We start from the raw sequence: 20,637 nt of genomic DNA, 5'->3' as shown, positions 1-20,637 counted from the left end.
CTGGAAAATCAGGTGGGCAAAGGTAGCGTAAATGAGCAGTTTTTAGAATGTTCTTGGGATAGTTTCTTAGAACAGCACATTCTGGAGCTAACCAAAGAACCGGCTGCACTAGACCTGGTACTGAGCAAAGGGACAGGATAAATTGATCAAGGTATGGGTGGAGACAGCCCTTGGTAACAGCAATCATAATATTGAATTTTACATTCAGTTTGAGGGAGAGATTAGTGAGTCCAAGTCTAAACTTAACTAAGAGCAATTACGAGGGCACGTGAGCAGAACTAGCCAAAGTGAACTGGCAAATGAGATTAAGCAATAGGTCAATAAATATGCAGTAACAGATATTTGCAGGAATAATTCAGAATACACAGAATAGATACATTCCAAAGGTAGGACCCACCATTTGCGATTAACTAAAAAGGTGAAGGATAGTCTCAAACTTAAAGAAAAATCATATAATTACACAAAGACCGGTGGCAGGTTAGAAAATTGGGCAGAAGAGAGTGAACAGCAAAGAATAATAAAAAGGTTAATAAGGGGGGGGAAACTACACTATGAGAGAGAGGATTTTCACAGTAACTTCAATGCAGTGTTAATATAAACCTACTTGTGACACTAATAAATAAAATTTAAAACTAGCTGGAAATATAAGGACAGATGATGAGAGTTTTTGTAGCTATTTAAATAAGAAAAGAGTTAACAAATTGAGCGCTGGTCCTATAGAAAGTGAGTCTGGGGAATTAAAAATGGAAAATAAGATGGCACATGTACCGAACTGGTATTTTGCATCGGTCTTCATGATAGAGGACACAAGTCACATTCCAGAAGTAGCTGTAAATCAGGAAATGGAAGAGAGGGAGAAACTCAGGAAAATTATAATCACCAGGGAAATGGTACTGAGCAAATTGTTGGAGCTGTGGGTTGGCAAATCCTCGGATCCTGATAGACTTCATCAAAGGATCTTGAAAGAAGTGAATAGTGAGAGAGTTGGTGCATTAGTTTTAATTTTCCAAAAATTCCCTCGGTTTGGGAAAGTTCCATTAGATTGGAAAATAGCAAATGTAACTCCTTTATTCAAAAAGGGAGGGAGACAGAAAGCAGGAAATGACAGGCCAGGAAACTTAACATCTTTCGTAAGGAAAATGTTTGAAACTATTATTAAAAATGTCATGACAGGGCACTGAGAAAAAATCAAGGCAATCGAGCAGAGTCAACATGGCTTTGTGAAAGAGAAATCATGTTTAACCAATTTATTGGAGTTCTTTGAAGGAGTCAAATGAGCTGTAGATACAGGGGATGTACTGGTGGATGTACTATGTTTAGATTTCAGGAAGGCATTTGATCAGGTGCACATCAAAGGTTATTGCGCAAAGTAAAAGTTCATGGTGTAGGGGGTAACATATTGGCATGAATTGAAGATTGGCTAGCTAACAGGAAATGGAGAGTTGGCATAAATGGCAGGATGTGCTGAATTGTGTGTCACGGGTCAGTGCTGGGACCTCAACTATTTAAAATTTATATAAATTACTTTGTTGAAGGGATGGTTGTCAAGTTTACTGATGACACAAAGATAGGTAGAAAAGTAAGCTGTGAAGAACACAGAAGGAGGCTATAAAACAATATAGATAGGTTTAGTGAGTGGGTGAAGATCTGGCAAATGGTGTATAATGTGTGAAAATGTGAAATTATCCATTTTGGCAGGAAGAATGAAAGAGGAGCATATTATCCAAATGGTGAGAAATTGCAGAGCTCTGAGACTCAGAGGGATGAATCACAAAATGCTAGTATGCAGGTACAGCAAGTAATAGGAAAAATAATAGAATGCTATCATTTTTTGAGGCGAATTGAGTTCAGAAGTAGGTGAGGTTATGCTCCATTTGTACACTGGTGTAACTTCTAGGTTACTGCGTACAGTGTTGGTCACTTTATTTAAGGATATAAATGTGTCAGGAACAAGTAAGAGAACATTTTCTGAACTAATGCCTGGAATTAATGAGGAAAGTTTAGACGGGTTAGAGGTGGCTTGATTGAAATAAAATTAAATAAAATCAAGTTGGAGGGTCAGGTGATGTGTTGTTCATGCATGATGTGGAAGTTGGTGGACCCCACCACTGAGCATGTCCATAGTAAGTGTTGGTTGCTTGAGGAACTCCGGCTCAGAGTGGATGACCTGGATTCTGAGCTTCGGATGCTGCGACACATCAGGGAGCAGGAGAGATACCTGGGCACTGTGTTCCAGAAGGCACTCACACTCCTCGGATTAAATACCTTGAATTCGGCCAGTGGTCAGGGACAGGAGGGTGTGGCTGTGAGTGAGGCAGGTAGAGGGATTCAGGAGGGATGATTGCAGGAGCCTCAGTCCCTGAACTTGTCCAACAGGTTCGAGATTCTTGCTCCCTGTGTGGACAGGAACGGGTACTGCAGGGAGGATGAGCAAACTGACCACGGCACCGCGGTACAGGGAGCTGTTCAAGTGGGGGGAGAAAAAAGAAATGTAGTCGTAATTGGGGATAGTATAGTTAGGGGCATTGACAATGTTCTCTGTGACCAGGATTGAGAATCCCGAAGGTTGCCTTGCCTGCCTGGTGCTCGGGTTCGGAATATCTCATCGAGGCGGCAGAGGAACTTGGAGTGGGAGGGTAAAGACCCAGTTGTCATGGTCCACATAGGTACCAATGACATAGGGTACCTACGACATCGGTAGAACAGGAACAAAGGTTCTGCTAAGGGAGCATGAACAGCTAGGAGCTAAATTAAAAAGTTGAACCAAAAAGGTAATAATCTCTGGATTACTACCTGAACCATGAGCTAATTGGCACAGGGTCAATAAGGAGATAAATGCGTGGCTCAAAGATTGGTGTAGGAGGAATGGGTTTGAATTCATGGGACGTCGGAACCAGTATTGGGGAAGAGGGGACCTGTTCCGATGGGACGGTCTTCATCTGAATCATGCTGGGACCAGAGTCCTGGCAAATCGTATAACTCGGGCTTAGATAGGGCTTTAAACTAAATAGTAGAAGGGAGAGTTCAGTTGTATGGAGAATTAGAAGATAAAAGTTAAAGGAGAGGGTAGAAATGCAGGTTAATGAAGCTGAGGGCTCAGGAGAGGTTAGTAAAGTTTCCAGACCATGTAATAGAACAGAGAGTATAGAGGTGGCAGGAATCTAACCACAGGCAGAGCAAAAAAGTTGACAAGTATGAGAAGGGAGGTGGTCAACGCAGGACTGAGGATGTTGTACCTAAATACGCACAGTATACGGAACAAGGTAAATGAGCTTGTTGCACACATTGAACTTGGCCAGTACGACGTTGTGGGCATCACAGAGATGTGGCTGCAAGGCGATCAGGGCTGGGATCTAAATATCCAAGGATATGTGTCCTATCAGAAGGACAGGCAGATGGGCAAAGGGTGCATGATAAAGTAGGACTGAGTCAGCACGGCTTTGTCAAGGGGAGGTCATGTCTGACAAATCTGACAAATTGAGGAGGTAACAAGCAACTTAGATAAAGGAGAACCAGTGGGCATGATTTATTTAGATTTCCAGAAGGCCTTTGACAAGGTGCCACATAGGAGACTGTTAAATAATTTAAGTGCCCATGGTGTTAAGGGTAAGATCCTGGCATGGATAGAGGATTGGCTGACTGGCAGAAGGCAGAGAGTGGGGATAAAGGGGTCTTTTTCAGGATGGCAGCCGGTGACTAGTGGTCCACAACTTTTCACAATATACATCAACGATTTGGAGGAAGGAACTGAAGGCACTGTTGCTAAGTTTGCAGATGATACAAAGATATGTAGAGGGACAGGTAGTATCATGATACTAGTTTAAACCCTCCCGAGTGACTTGAGCAAATCTCCCCGCCAGGATGTTAGTCCCCCTCCAGTTCAAATGTAACCCATCTCTCTTGAACAGATCAGCCTTTCCCCAGAAAAGATCCCAATGATCCAAAAATCTAAATCCCTGCCCCCTGCACCAGCTCTCAAGCCACACATTCATCTGCCTAATCTTCCTACTCTCACTAGCACGTGGCACCGGTAGAAGTCCTGAAATTACTACCTTCAAGGTCCTGCACGTTAGCCTTCTGCCTAACTCTCTAGATTCACATTTCAGGACCTCATCCCTTTTCCTACCTATGCCTGCTGTGATTCTCTCATCTGTTTTTTTACCTTCCCCTCGCCCCTTTTCCACCTCACTGATGGGAAACATTTCAACTTCCCCTGATCAATGTAGACTGAGAGTTCAGAAAGTATGAGAAACAGGTAACAAAAGAGTAACTGGCCATCCGATCTTTGACATCCCCCTCTCAAAGAAAAAACCTTACTTTTCTGGGCATTTGAGTTCATGGTTGCTGATTTTGGATGTAGCTGCTTTAACATGGTGTTCACTGGAAAACAAGTGCAGCTGCCAACAGTTGTTCGTGGTATTGACATTGTAGGATGAAGTGTTTTGGTGGAGAAAAAGAACTGTGGAAGGCAATGAAATCTCAATAACAAAATTATCCTGGCTGGAGGGATTGGTGAGGTGGGGGTAGGTGAAATGTGGGGAAGGCATGTGGAGGAAATGGCATAGGAGTAGAGGAGAATGGCAGAATAGCATGGGCGGTGGGCCTGCATGAGAGGGGATGGATTGACATGTGGGAGAAATCAGCCTGGGATCATGGGAAAGGCATGGAAGTGGGGTTGGGACTAGGGTGGCATGGGAGGATGGAATGGGTGATGGGGCGGCAGAGGAAGAATTGGTGGAATAGGAGATGGAATGGAGATAATATGAGAGGAGTGGCATGTGAAGGATGAAATGACATCGGAGGGATTTAAAGAAGTGCTGTTGCAATAAAAATACTAATTTCACCGCAAATATTTTCTGGGACTGAGCTGGCATGTCTGTAATATACACCCACCACCATTTGTGTGGCGGTCCATTTGGAAGCTCCTGGAGGATAGCTTTCAATATCTTATGAAACTTTCTATGCTACTAAACCATGGTTTTTAATCAGAAGTCTCAAACGGGTGAGATTTTTGCACTTGAGTACTCCAAAAAAGGTCTTCTATTGTACCTGATAGAGTCAGATTTCAGATTTAATGGAAAGCCATGCATTTATATGGGACTATTTCACATTACTTAATTTCACAAATAATGAATTATTGCTCTCACGGAGGCAAACACACAAGTCAATTTGCAAGTCCCAAATCTCAAATAGAACAATGGACTGTGCATCTGTTCAGGCGGCTCAGTGGCATGGTGGTTAGCACTGCTGCCTCACAGCACCTGAGAACCGGGTTCAATTCCGCCCTTGGGTCACTGTCTGTGTGGAGTTGGCACGTTCTCTCCTTGTCTGCATGGGTTTCCTCCGGGTACTCTGGCTTCCTCCCACATTCCAAAGATATGCAGGTTAGGTTGATTGGCCATGCTAAATTAAGTTTATTTTAAAGTTGATTTATTAGTGTCACAAGTAGGCTTACATTAATACTGCAATGAAGTTACTGTGAAAATCCCCTCGTCGCTACACTTCAGTGCCTGTTTGGGTACACTGAGGGAGAATTCAGCATGGCCAATGCACCTAACCAGCACTTCTTTCGGACTGAGAGGGGAAACTGGAGCACCTGAAGGAAACCCACGCAGACACAGGGTGAATGTGCAAACTCCACACAGACAGTGACCAAAGCCGAGAATTGAACCTGGGTCCCCGGTGCTGCAAGGCAGCAGTGTTAACCACTGTGCTACTATGCCGCCTCCCCCTCACTGTCAGGGGGATGAGCAGGGTAAATATGAGGTGTGACAGGAATAGGGCCTGAGTGGGATTGTGGTCGAGGCAGACTCAATGGGCCGAATGGCCTCCTGCACTGTAGGATTTTTATGAATTCTATGTTTCTCACAGTGTTAATTGCTGAAAAAATTGGCGAGAAATCTTCAGGAACTCATTGCCCTTGTGTTAAATCTTGCAGCATGTGTCTTATTTCTGGCATGCCACTAATCTAAGTACACGTTTATGTTTCAGCATATTTTGGGCTTCTCAGTATTTAATCAAGTTCCTAAGATATAGGAGCAGAATTAGGCCATTCAGCCCATCAAGTCCGTTCCGCGATTCGATCATGGCTGATATGCTCCTCATCCCCATTTTCCTGCCTTCTCCCCATAACCCTTCAACCCATGAACAATTAAAAATCTGTCTAACTCCTTCTTAAATTTACTCACTATCCCAGCATCCATCACACTTTGGGGTAGTGAATTCCACAGATTCACATCTCTTTGGGAGAAGTAGTTTCTCCTCAACTCTGTTTTAAATTTGCTACCCCCTTATCCTAAGACTATGATCTCTCAACCTAGAATGCCCACAAGCGGAAGCATCTGTCCCACGTCTATTTTATCCATACCTTTTATCATCTTGTATACCTCTATTTGATCTCCCCTCATTCTTCTAAATTCCAGAGAGTGTAGGCCTAAGCTGTTCAATCTCTCTTCATATGACAAACCCCTCATCTCTGGAATCAATCTAATGAACCACCTCTGAATTGCCTCCTATGTCACTACATTTTTCCTCAAACAAGGGGACTAAAACTGTGCACAATGCTCCACATGCAGTCTCACCAATGCCTTGTATAGTTGCAACAATACTTCCTTACCTTCATATTCTATTCCATTAGCTATAAATGCCAACATTCCATTTGTTTTCTTTAGTCCAAAGATGTGCGGTTAGGTGGATTGGCCATGCTAATTTATCCCTTAGTGTCAGGGGGACTAGCTACGGTAAGTGCATGAGGTTATGGGGATCGGGCCTGGGTGGAATTGTGGTTGATGCAGACTCGATGGGCTGAATGGCCTCCTTTTGCACTGTAGGATTCTATGATTCTCTGTTGTATCTGCATGCTAGTTTTCTGTGACTCATGAACAAGGACTTCAAGATCCCTCTGCACCAGAGCACCCTGAAGTCTTTCCCCGTTTAGATAATCAGTCGCCTTCTCATTTTTCCAACCAAAATGCATGATCTCACACTTATTAAACTCCAATTGCCACATTTTGGTCCACCTTACGAGCCTATCTATATCCATTTGTAAGGTTCTTATTTCCTTATTGCAACTTCGTCCCACCTATGTTTGTGTCATCTGCAAATTTGGTTATAAAGCCTTCTATCCTATATCCAAGTCATTAATATTGATTGTAAAAAGCTGGGGCCCAAGGACTGAACCCTGTGGCACTCCACCAGTTGCTTCTTGCCATCCAGAAAAAAACCTATTGATCTCGACTCTGTCATCGGCCACTCACCTATCCAAGCTAATAAATTGCTGCCAATCCCATGTGATCTAACTTTGTGAATTAACCTTTTGTGCAACACCTTATCAAATGCCTTTCGGAAGTCCCGATCTACTACATCTACATGATCGCCATCATCCACTTTGCTTGTTACATTTTCGAAGAACTCTAGCAAATTCGTCAAACATGATTTGCCCTTCATAAAACCATTCTGACTCTGACGGATAGTGTTTTGACTTTCCAAATGTCCTGAAATTGTTTCCTTGATAATTGATTCTAACACTTTCCCAACAACAGATGTTAAACTAACTGGTCTGTAATTTCCCATATTTTGCCTCCCTCCCTTTTTGAATAAGGGTGTTACATTAGCATTTTTCCAATCAACTGGAACCTTTCCCGTGTCCAGGGAATTTTGGGATATTATAGCCAATGGATCCACTATCTCTTCCTTTAATACCCTAGGATCTAGGCCATCAGGCCTGGAGGCCTGTCTGCCCTCAATCCCTATAATTTGCTGAGTACCTTTTCCCTATCAATGTTGATTGCTCTAAGTTCTACCTTTCTATTACCTCGGACTTGCTCGTTCCTATAGGAATGGTCCTCGTGTCCTCCACCGTCAAAACTGAGGCAAATTATTGATTTAGCATCTTTGCCATTTCAGTGTTCCCCACTCTTAACTCTCCAGTTTCATCTTCCAAGAGGCCAACATTCACTTTAGCGACTCTCTTCCCTTTTATATACTTACATTAGCTTTTGCTATCCTTTTTGATATTTTGTGCTAGTTTTCTTTCGTAATTTACCTTGGCTCTTTTTATTCCTTTTTTAGTCTCCCTTTGTTTATGTTCGAACGTTTCCCAATCTTTCAGCCTGCCACTGGCCTTTGCAATATGATATACCTTAGATTTTGTCTTTATATTGTCCTTGGCCTCCTTGCTTAGCCATGGATTTTTTTTTTACCTCCCTTACCATCTTTCTTCCTCACTGGGATATATTTTAGTTGTGAGGAGTGAGTATCTCCTTAAACAACTGCCATTGCTCATCCACTGTCCTACTTTTTAGCCTTCCTGCCCATTCTACTCGGGCCAAATCTGTCCGCATGCCTATGTCATTTCCTTTGTTTAATTCCAGAAAGCTAGTGTGGGACTCCATTTCTCACCCCCAAAACTGAATTTTGAATTCAATCATACTCCCTAGAGGATCCTTAACTATGAGGTCATCAAATAATCCCTCCTTATTACACAATACCAAATCCAGAGTAACTTGCTGCCTGATTGTTTCTTGGAACAGTATGTTGTGGAACCAATCTCTAATACATTCAATGAACTCTCCCTCCAGGCTACCCTTGCTAATTTGATTCTTCCAAACTATGTGCATATTAAAATCAACCATGATTATTGCCATGCCTTTCTTGCAAGCCCCCAGTATTTCCTGGTTTATACTGTGCCCAACTGCGGAACTATAGATTTCTCCTACCAAGTTCTTCTTCCCTTTGCTATTTGTTATTTCTACCCAGACTGTTTCCACATCTTGATCTCCTGTGCTTATGTCATTTCTCATTACAGTACTGATCTCTTTCTTCAACCACAACCACAGGGATCACATCCACCATTCAAGTGAGAAAAATCCCTGACTCATTTGCAAAACATATTCCAAGTGTCTTCAATATTTCCTACAACACTAGGGTCGAATTTATAGTTCTACCTCTTCACTATGTCAGGTGCTTGAACGGATTTCTTGTTTCACAAATGGAGCTTTCATCTCCTGTCCTATTTATGATGAGCACTGGGAAATTATTTGTAGTGGATAATAAAAACGACAGAGGATGCTCGAGAAAGAACTCTATCTGGAATCTGGCGGATCAAATCTTTTGAAGTATACAGAAGTAAATTTTGGTTAATAACAAGCTGGTGAACTAAAATTTCTCTGCACTTGTGTTGCTAAATCGAGATTTCAGTTTTTAACAGGAAACATTTTTTAAAAGTCTCGTCACTACACCAAGTATAATTTACCCTGGCTTTGCTAGGATTTGGAAGACAGATTGCAATATAATGAAGCACCATAAGTTAACATGATACCACCCAGTCTCCTGCTGGGATAATCTCTATTGAGCTGTGTGCTGAAAAGTTAATGCCTTGGAAAACTATAGCTGGACGGTAATTGGTACAACTAACTGACTCAAAGTTACTATTTTATCTTTGAAATGGATGCAAAAGCAAAGGACTAAATGTGAAATAAGAATAGAAATGTGCTTAAGAGGAGAAAAAGACGTCTCTCCCTTTTGATGAATAAATCCCACATCCCTCGGATCCTTTTCTCCAGGAGCACAATGGAATTGTAATGTGAACCAATTTATCTTGCTTGCTTTAACAGGTTATTCACACACTTATAGTATAATGCTGTGCGATTAATAAAATGAAAATACTGAGAATGTTTATTAAGCCAAGGTGCACTGAGGTTACTGTATGAAACTATTGGATATTTACCAAAAGTTTTCCAGCACAGTGTTAACCTTGAGGCAACAACCAGATTAAAGAGTGAGCTCTTCTAATGTTTAGGCAACAGATCAAATATGGAAGGAAGTGCGCATTTAAAGGCAAGTGAATACATTTCAGCTGGACTGAATTTTACACAGGGGTTGGATCCTCACTCCCACACCCCTGACCAATGTAAATGTCAGCGGCTAGCTCGCCTGGACTTGGCCATTCACCTTGCAAAAATATTACAGCTGTTGGGCCTTAAATTGGCTTAGGGCAGGACGTCTGCCCCATCTGAGAGAGTGAGAGGAAGTCCCACTTCCTGAAAGTTGCTATCCAATCAAACGGATGAGACCATTGTCCACTGCTGGGGTTAGAGAGAGTCTTCTGAAGAGGAGTAGTGAGGACTCCAAGGGAAGCCATGATCTTGCTAGGGTGAGGCCTGGCTGGAAGATCCCAGTAAGGTTGGGTGGGTTGGGGGTGGGTGGTGTATAGGGCAGTGGCAGTGAAGGTGTGGGTGGGATGCAGAAGGAAAAAGTAGTTCAGACCAGACCATTGTGTTCTTAATTTCCCTTCTAACTATTTTTCTCCTTCTGGGGAGTAACCTTTACATAGGTTCCAGCTATTACAAAAATTAGGAGGGGGAGGAAAACCCCAAAAGTGAAATAAATAGACACCCGTTTTTAAAACAGGAGATAAGCTCTATCTACAACTGTTAAGATTGTTTCAGGCCCAGATCGGTTTGATAGCTGGCAAAGTGGGGATGCTGCCACATTTATTTATTAGTGTCACAAATAGGCTTACAGTAACACTGCAATGAAGCTACTGTGAAAATCCCCAAGTTGCCATACTCCAGCGACTGTTTATCAGTCTCTAAATTATAGGTGTTTGATGTACCAGCTGCATATGCCTAACTCCTTGTTTGGTGCATCTGTAGTCATCTGACTTAACACAATATGATTTGCCATATATCATTTGATTCATTTACTTTACTTGTTCAAAGGATATGGGCATGGCATTTATTGACTTTTTACCCTTGAGAAGGTGGTGAGCTGCCTTCTTGAACTATGGCAGTCCATGTGGTGTAGATATATCCACTGTTCTGTTAGGGGGGTAGTTCCAGGAGTTTATAACTTGGAGGAGAAATTGCAGGTGCTGGTGTTTCCACATGCTTGCTGCCCTTCTCCTTCCAGCTAAAAGAGATGATGAACGTAGAGAGCACTGTCAAAAGAGGCTTGAGGAGTTGCTACAGTGCTGTTTGTAGATGGTACACACCTGCTGCCGCTGTGCATCAGTAGTGAAGGGATAGCATGTTTAAGATAGTGAATGGTGTGCCAATCAAGCGGACTGCTTTGCCCTGAATTGTGTTGCACCTCTTGAGTGTTATTGGAGCTGCCACATCCAGGTAAATGAAAAGTATTCCATCACACTCCTGACGGCTGCCTTGTAGATGGTAGGCAAGCTCTGGGGCATCAGGAGTTGAGTTAATTCCAAGCTTCTGACTTCTACTTGTAGCTGCAGCATTTATGTGGTTGGTCCAGTTAAGTTTTTGGTGAATGGTAACCCTCAAGATTTAGATGAGTGCTACAGAAACGGTAATACTGTTGAATGTCAAGAGGAAATGGTTAGCTTCTTTCTTGTTGGAGATGGTCATTGCTTAGTATTTGAGAATTGCAATCGCCACATGAGCCCAAATTCAAATGTTGTTTGGATCTTGCTGCATGTGGGCGTGGACTGCTTCGGGTTCTGAGGAATTATAAATGGGACAAATGCCACGGAATCATCAGCAAACATCTCCATGTCTGATCTTATGATGGAACGAAGGTCATTTGATGAAGCAGTTGAAGATGATTGGACCTAGCACACTTCCCTGAGAAAATCCTATGGAGATGTCCTGGAGCTGAGATGATTGGCCTCCAACAACTGCAACCTTCTTCCTTCTTTCTAAGTAAGACCTCAAACAGTGAAGAGTTTTCTTCCCAATTCGCATTGATTTCAATTTTGCTCGAACTTTCTTATGTCATAGTTAGTCAAATGCTGCCTTGATGGCAAGAGCATTTTCACCTCACCTGGAAATTCAGCTCCTTTTTCCATGTTTGGTTCAAGTTTGCAATAAAGTCTGAAGCCAAATGCTTTCGAAAGATCCAGCGGACAAATATCAATGCACAACAGTTAAAAGAGCCAGTCCAATTTGGAGTCAGTTTTCTGCAAGATCCCATAGCGATGTGACCAAGTATTGCATTGGATAGCAAATGTGGATCCTGAGGTAAAGCTGGATGCATAAAGAATACATCAAGCACAGCTGTGTTTGCCTTTGTCCCAAGCACTTGTTTTTTTCTTCAATAGATATCCCTAGAAAAACTTCCCACCTACAAGTGAAAGAGAGACTGGATTTTCAAAGCCGGATGCGGGTGGAACTGGAGAAGGAAGGCCCTGAATTGCCTATTGCTGGTTAGCACTCTGTCTTGTCCCCGAGTCATTTTCAAAAACACCAGGTCAGCGGAGAAATGCCTACCATAGGCAGCCTAGTAATGTCATTAAGGGACTTAAAATTGTCCAGACATCTTGTGAATCCCCCACTGAGGCTGAAACATGGTGGAGGCAGCCCTCCGCATGGTATATGGCAGTGCTCCAGGGACATTTCAAACACCCCCTGTGCTACCGATGATAGATTGCCACAGCTGTGCCAACTATCCACTGTGTGGAGGGATTCTCACTCCACAAGGATGTTCTGGTAGCCGTGGATGATCTATTTTGTAATAATTTCATAAATACTCCGTGAGTGCCTGCGTGCTCGAGGGCCTCCCAATTGGACCTGCAGCATTATGAGTCAGACTGCTGTCATTAGTTAGATAGTGAGTGCACCCTCTGGTGATTAATTGTTCATTCCCCCCAAAAGCGTGTTGGGTGACGGTGTCTGATTCAGTGCGGGGTTTGGAACATGTAAGTTCTCTCAACATTGGATTCCTGGCCCCCGAAGGAAAATCCAACCAGTGTTTGGAACCAAGATGCTAATGATTTGAAAATAAAAGTTGTGCAAGGCAAAAAATGTAGTTTTAAGTACTAAAAATGACAGCAATAAAATGCAGATAAAACAATAAGGTGGCATATTGCCAAGTCAGCCTAACCACATGTTAGTGTGGTTGCAAATGGATGAGCCACACTGTTCACAGGAAGATGGTGAGATGGCTGCAAGATCCAGCATGGGAGCCATTGAATAATTGTTTAAAGTTGAAAGCAGGCTTGCGATGGTCACCAGCACATTCAAACAGTAACGTTTCAGTTAGCGCAAATGTCGGCTGCTGTGAATTGAGAGTAAGCACTTTGTCTGATTCTGTGATTCATGCTGCGGGTCTGCGAAAATATTCTTAAATCTTTCACAAGTCTGATATACTTTTGCTTCTATCTCGTTCATTTTTTTTCAAACATACTGAACAATAAACAATTCCCTTTGTAAACTTGATTCTTCAGAAGAGAATATGGGGTATTATCTTGGGCAAGGTTCAAACTTTGACTGAAGATCTAAAGCACACAAGAAAATATAAGCCTCACATCTATCAACAAGCAACTTCAGCATGACTTGGCATTGATTACATCAACTTAACCTGCAGCTTTAAAGTAAAGTGCATGTCACAGTCAGATACTTGTGACATTTAAAATATTGCTTAAACTACTCTCACCTCCAATAAAATGGACAACACATTTTAAATATTCAGCAGTCAACAAAGATAGCCATAGAAAATATGCACACAATTCATAAATTCATAAGATACAGGAGCAGAATTAGGCCATTCAGCTCATCAAGTCCACTCCGCCATTTGATCATGGCTGATATGCTTCTCATTCCTATTTTCCTGCCTTCTCCCCATCATCCTTCAATCCATTACCAATTATAAGAAGGGCAAAGTCACGGTAGTCCTGGATGACCATAGGTTGCTCTCACCATGAGGGGGAGAACTGACTAGTGGTGATTTAACCTGATGGTTAAATATCCTCAGCCGGTAAAGGAATTGAACCCGCACTGTTCGTGTCACTCTGCATCACAAACCAGCCGCCCAGCCAACTGAGCCACAATTGCAGGATAAATATAGTGCAATATCATTTATTATTTAAACCTATAATTGCTATTGAAAAAATATGAGTTTCATGCAGTATTTAATAAGAGAATAATGATACCAAGCTTTGCAGCCATTATTACATACTTACTTGCTGTCATTATGTCAAATTTATTCTAATGAAACCAAACTAAATTGTGTGCTAATGGGCTCCACTGGGTACTTAAGTTGCTATGAATAACTTCCTTCAATATCAGCTTGTTTAATAACTGCAAAACTCAATGGCAAGATGCAATCAGACAAAATATGCTGATTGTGATCAAGGAAGTTGTTCATTTTTAGATAGCAATGTTTTGTCACGTGTCACCTCAATTAACTAAAAATGCTGGACAGCTCTCAGCTTTACATTTTTCCCCTTGGCATCAGGTTTACAGATGTCAGTGTTGTGGGAACAGATTATTTTTCCCTTGGGGTGAGCAGAGCAGCTGTAAGGAAGATGTGATGCTTGCAAACATGGTGAGGGGGAAGCTAGAGACTGAGAGAATGCTTCCTAAAGAAATCAGAGCATCCATCCCATTAAACTGGCTTGCACCCATCTAGGCCGGAATGTCTGTTGGGTTTCACATACAGCCCACGGTGGATATGGACACTTAGCTTATTAGTATCCAGATTCCTGGGATTTTGTTGCGAGAACCATGGAAATACTGGCAGGCCAATCCATTCCACTGGCCCCATTTCCATCAAGCATCTTCAACAGTTGCAGCTCAGCCACCTCCCATTCAAATTCCCCATAACATTGTTCCCAACCTCCACTCACTATGGAAATCTGATTACACCAGTACTACCTATAATAATGCTTACTCTTTACCACAGAAGTGTGTTTTTTTATTCATTTTACAGCATTACAGCTGAGCCAGCATTTATTACCACTCTGCACTTCAGAGGCAGTTGAGAGTCGACCACACTGCTGTGGATCTGGAGTCACATATAAGGCCAGACCAGGTAAGGATGGCAGAATTCCATCCCTAAAGAACATGAGTGAACCAGATGGGTTTTTATGACAATCGACAATGGTTTCATGGTCATCAGTAGATTCTTAATTCCAGATTTTTTACTGAATTCAAATTTCACCATCTGCCATGATAGGATTTGAATCCAGTTCATCAGATCTTGCTCTGCGTCTCTGGATCACTGGTCCAGTGGCAATGCCAGTGCCTCCTCATTGAATTTCCATAACCCACATCACTCATCGGTACTCGGAGTGTAAACATTGAAAATTCCATGTCAATTTGTACCCAATTTTATCAGGAACTGTTGAGATTACCTCAAACTCAAATCATGTGATTCGACCACTGGCAAGAAAGGCTATCAGGGATTCATACTATGTTCCTGAAGTGGCTGAATAAGAACTAACCCCCATTGTGCTTCCAAGTCTATGAAAAGCTCTGGCAATATTGCAAGCTGTACAAATGTGCAACATGAAAACAAATTCAATGACCCGATGCAAAATAAGAAATGTTGTACTGTAAGAAGTCAAAATGTACCATGACATATACATAATTAAAATCCAACTGTTTTAAAACATTATAAATCACGTAACAAAACACTGGCCTTCTTGCTAACTTGACTGCTGGTATATGTCAGCATAAATGCTATGCTTTACTTACTTTTGTATTCCAAGTGGTAGCCAGCTGCTGCCACGCTTATGTCAGAATGGAAGTGTAGGTAGAGCTGATTGGAGGTGCTGTTCAACAAGGCAGGAACTGTGGTACCTGAAAAGAAAAGAAAATCTTCTTTCAATCCAACTATACTATGAAGAATTACATCTTAATCTGGCTCCTTCCATAAAAAGAGCTGTACTGATAATTCACAATTGTTGAGAGTCACTCAACCGATTGTATTCCTTATCTCTTTTTAGCAGCCAAGTTACCAATACTAGCAACAGAACAGGAGAGACTGCTTTCTTTTACTAGACTGAGGAATAAATGGGGAAAACATTGCATCCTTGTCCTCTATTTCACGACATTTCATTGCTGGAAGAGTGAATGTTTGATCGGGAGGGAGGTTTCTATTCTTTTGGGGGCCTTTTACAACTGAAGTTGCTAGCAGGGCAGGCTCACTTCAGAACAACATGGTGGAAAAAGCCACCTTTGGGACTGGTGGCTTCCTTGTTTTTCCTGCCGGTTGCACCACTCTGTCTATTTTTGAGGTGGATAAATGCTGTCTGCGTTTATGAACTTTGTTTTGCATAGGTTGAGGTGGAATGACTTCCTTCTGTTACATAATCCTATGTCCAGTCACACTGCACCCTCCCCCGCCGACGCCGTGTTAAGGAATAAACAAATAGCATTTTTAATCAGAACATATAAAATCAAAAACTGATGTTATCCAGGGTTTAAGGTAAATGAGGTTTGTTTGTTTCAAATACTTCAAATTGCCATTTCCTTTATAATTAGTTAAGCAAACAGCTGGAGTATAATACCAGCGCAGAAAGAGAATGATAGCACCCCAAAAATGGTGGGCAATGAACTACTGCCCCTATCATTACTGTGGTCATGGCAATGCCCTCCATGTCTTCAGATGAGGGGCCAAATTGGCCTGTTGAGTCAACAGTATAATTTAAAATGCAAATTAGCGTTGTTATGATCAATGTAGGACCCCAATTGTTATCTTTAGTCTGAACTGGACAGAATGCACTCTCCAGCCAGCACTGGGTGGCAACCTGACTGAAGAACAGCCCAAAGGTGAGTTCTTGATTTGTAAGGGCTAAGAAAAAGGAGGACGACTTCAGGGGCTTCAAAACACAGCTTGCCACCACTACTCTCTTCATTTGGTTTATCTGACATAATAGAGGTAATTTCATGAGGCACCAATCATATTGTGAGAGTTAAGTGGACAACTGAAAGGTCTATGTATCTGGAAAAGATTTCCAGCCAGGCTGCATAAAATTCTCCTGTTGCAATTGGTCTATAGAAAGAATGAATAACACTACAACACTATTTCTTTTGGTTAAAAAAAAGCAAAGATATATGTGATGATTGACCCTTTAAGGGCAACACAGCAGAGTAAGGGTCACATGGCCTGGGTGACTAATCGGGACTGAGTGTGTGGAAACACCCCATGGTGAGAAAGTCCCCTCAGTAAAGACATTTTGGGAGCTAGCTACAGCCATGAGGCTGCTGTACAATTCTTATTAATAAATATCTTTTGTGTTCACTAATGAAGTCCATATAAGTGCATCTTGATATAAGTGGTATTAATTTCTTACCTGAGAAACTCCCAAGTCTTGGCGCAGTTGCATCTCCACCATCATATATTTCCAAGGAGTCCCAGTTATGCTCTGTGGCAAAGGTTATCACTTGAATCTATTCAATAAAATCAGAATTTAATTGCAATAAAATTCAGTGTTATGCACAGTGTCATCAGATCGCTGCAATTAAGTCTGACTCAGTAGCTGCAAATCAAACTGTGGGCAGGATTTTCCAGCCTTTCCCACCAGCGGGATCTTCCGGTCCTGCTGATAGTGACCCTCTGTGGCCGGATCCCTTGCAGTGGGGCAGGCGAGTCATACAGAATGCCACAGATCTCAGTGGGACCAAACGATCCTGCAAGCAGCCAATGGCGAGCCGCTTCTGGTGCCAAAAAACACACCCCTTGGAGAGAGGTGGTTGGAAAATCCCGTCCTGTTACTGTATTTGCAGCAATTGGAAGGACTTCCTTCTCTGTCATGACTAAATCTGGGGCGCGATCTTCTGGCTTTTCACTTCGGCAGGATCTTTTGGTCCCGCCAATGGCGCACCCCCATCATTTGTTTCCCCACAGCGCAGGGTGGAATCAGTGGAAATCCCATTGACAGCAGCAGGACCAGAAGATCCTGCTGCCAGCCAATGGTGTGCCACCTCCCGCCGCCAAGAAAAACACCACCAGGATGCCAGAGAAACCTGGCAATAGTTACAGATTGCCTACAGCTCAGGGATGTATTTTACACATGATTGATTAATCTTATTGTTACTACAATATTGGCCAGTGCAGCTATATTGTCACCCTAACATTTATATTTGATAAAATAAAAAACTACAGCTCAACTATCACACTCCAAGTCATGCAATTCTATAAAGTATTACTTTTGTAATTCAGATCCAACTTCCCTTTTGTCAGTTTACTTCTCTGACTAAAATCCACAGATCTAAAGCTAATAAGAAGAAAGGAATGATATCACCATGCTATCTGAAAGAAGTGTCAAATTAGTTTCAGATAGGTGGCTGCAGGGTCTCGTGAACTTAAATAGTAAGGTGTTCTTTCTGCACATATACAACTTGCCTGAATACCTGCTCCCTCGGTTACCGTGATTTTCCACACACAGTTCAAGCTGTTACTATATGGCTCTGGGTAGCCTGGTGAGAGGATGGTGCCTCTTCTTTCCGTCAGATTTCCACGGCAAGGTACTAAAAAAGAAGAAGAGCTCTGAAGATGATGCCATTACACTTCACTGCTGATGAATCGAAGTGTTGCTGCCTGCATTTTAAATAGTTGAGCTTGGAAATGTAGATAGTGCACGGTCAAAATTACAATGGAAATGGGACGTCCATCCACTCATAAGGCCCAATATGGCCAAACTCCAAAAATAAACACACAGTACCACCAGGCATTTGCTTCAGAACCAGTACAACCGGGGTACCTCGCCCTCCAAATGGAATTTGGATGAGCACTTTTTCTATCTTTAGAAAAAGAATTTGACTGATCATCTGTTCTGAAAGTCACCTTATTAGTGAGCCCCAAATTCAAATATCTATTAGCAATTCTTGCTTCAATTTCCATTTGAATATAGCACAGAGGCGTCCATATAAAAAAATTCAAACTGGGCATCAGGAACTTGCTTCATTCAAGGGGACAATATTACCTCACAAATACACATCAGACCTGGGTTCAGCTGCACTCAAGTCTGGAGGCATGACAAATGTGCTCCACTTCACCGATAGTGACTCAAGAAGATGGAGCAAAATTGCTTTCAAACTCTCTTGAGTAAGAACTCAAACAAGTATCTTACCAAACAATGCTGAAGTGTTATTTCCAGCAAGAAAATCGGTGTGTTTCTCTCTAGAGAAATTCCTTGGTTTCCTCTCCAGAGAAACATGCCGGTTTTCCTTCCAGATCTTACGACACTCCCTAAATTTCAAGGGGGTGTGTTTCACACCATCATGGAGGGCTTCAACATGCCAGCAAAACCCGACTGTACTGGGATCGGAGTGTCATTTTTAAAGGGTGCACTGAATTTAACAGGAATAAACCTCCCCTCTAGCTCACTATCTTAGGGATTCTTCTCCCCAACTCTGATTAGAGTCAGCACTTCTCTACCCACCCCCCCAATTCCTCTCAATCATTGAGCTTCCTGGGATCCCGTGAAATGTTTAATGCTACTCTGCAGACGAAGGGATTGGAAGATTGGAACTTGGATATTCACCGGCACGACTCACGCTTTCTAAGTCTCTATGGGCTTTGAGTGGGCTGCTATTCCTGCGGAGCACGCAGACTCAAATCACCCCCATAGAACTATAAAAAGGAAGATAGACGAGGTAAAATTTACACATTTTAACTTGGTGAAATAGAAACAATCTCCAACCAGTCACTAATTAAAATGCACATAGACTGCCCAGCCAACCTCCTGTGGTAATTCAACAAAACTCAAAGTCATTATGATTCCACTGAGTTCGACCCACTGAATTGCATAAATGATATTCTCATGGCCCTGTGGCACAGGGACCACAGTACTCTGCATAGTATTTGATCAGTTGGTTTTTTTCTTGTCCAGGTGTCGGGCAGAATCTGTTTCACATCTGCAGCTCCTTGGTGGGCTTTCTTGGGGGAATTAGGGATGGGCAATAAATGCTCTTTTTGTCTGCAACACTCACAATCCACGGACGATTAATTAAAAAAGAAAAATTTCTGAGCAGAAGGTGCTGGAAGATCAGAAAGGATCAGCAATATATATAAAAATCAGGACTGTTGATCATACAATCTCCTATTTTTCCCTTTACACATGCTGACTGAGTTTCCAAGCATTTGCAGTTGTTTTCCAATTTTATTTCAAGTTTCCAGTCCTGGCAGGTTTCTGTTTTCTTATCTATTTTGCCTCAATCTTATTTATATATTCATTCTATTTTGCGCACACAAACTTTTTCTTTCTTCCAATGGTATTCAACAGGACTATTGTTCCCAATTCCTACAATTCTACCACCCACAAATATCTGAATTAAGCAAAGATTGATTTTATTTTTATAACTAGAAACAAACTTGAAACGTACCACTTAATCATTAAATAAAATGAAACAGACCATTTAATCACTTGAGGTTAGATTTGTACATGTTTTCTTAAGGTCTGTCTGAGATAAACTAAGTGAGTAAGAAAAACTATGATAGATGGAATTCAAAGTGGGGAAATGTGAAATATCCAATTTAGATCTGAGAAAGACAAATCAAAATACTTTCTGCATGGAGAGAGGCTAGGAATTGTAAAAGAGCAATGCAATTTAGATGTCCTTGTACATAAATCACCGAAAGATACTGCACCGTTATAAACAAAAAACATTCAGAAAGACCAATGGAAGTTTGGGCTTCCTCTCCCTTGAACTGGAACACAAAATGTTGGAAGTTATACTTCAATAATAAAAACAGAAAATGCTGGATAAACTCAGCAGGTCTGGCAGCATTTGTGGAGAGAAACAGAGTTAAAGTTTCAAGTCCAAATGACCATTTGACAGAACTCAAAAAGAGTTTCCATTAATGCGGAAAAAGCAAATTACTGCAGATACTGGAATCTGAAACATTAATGTGGTTTATACTTTCTCGAGTTTAGAAGATTGGAAG

The 20,637-nt window shown here is 41.9% G+C and overlaps 1 protein-coding gene across 1 annotated transcript in view; it reads right to left on the bottom strand.

Moving 5' to 3' along the window:
* The window catches only part of csmd1b (CUB and Sushi multiple domains 1b), a 2,043,836-nt gene that overhangs the window by 329,039 nt on the left and 1,694,160 nt on the right, over nucleotides 1-20,637 (bottom strand). Inside the window, exons 37-39 of the mRNA XM_078213588.1 lie at nucleotides 18,094-18,218; nucleotides 17,042-17,138; nucleotides 15,441-15,545 (exon numbers count right to left, since the gene is read on the bottom strand). Coding sequence (XP_078069714.1) covers nucleotides 15,441-15,545; nucleotides 17,042-17,138; nucleotides 18,094-18,218 — 327 coding nt within the window. The remainder of the gene's footprint in view (nucleotides 1-15,440; nucleotides 15,546-17,041; nucleotides 17,139-18,093; nucleotides 18,219-20,637) is intronic.

Source organism: Mustelus asterias, chromosome 5, assembly GCF_964213995.1.
Source record: "Mustelus asterias chromosome 5, sMusAst1.hap1.1, whole genome shotgun sequence".
Taxonomy (NCBI): Eukaryota; Metazoa; Chordata; class Chondrichthyes; order Carcharhiniformes; family Triakidae; genus Mustelus; species Mustelus asterias.
The sequence above is the reverse complement of the archived record's forward strand: the minus strand, read 5'-3'. Positions and strand labels throughout refer to the sequence as shown.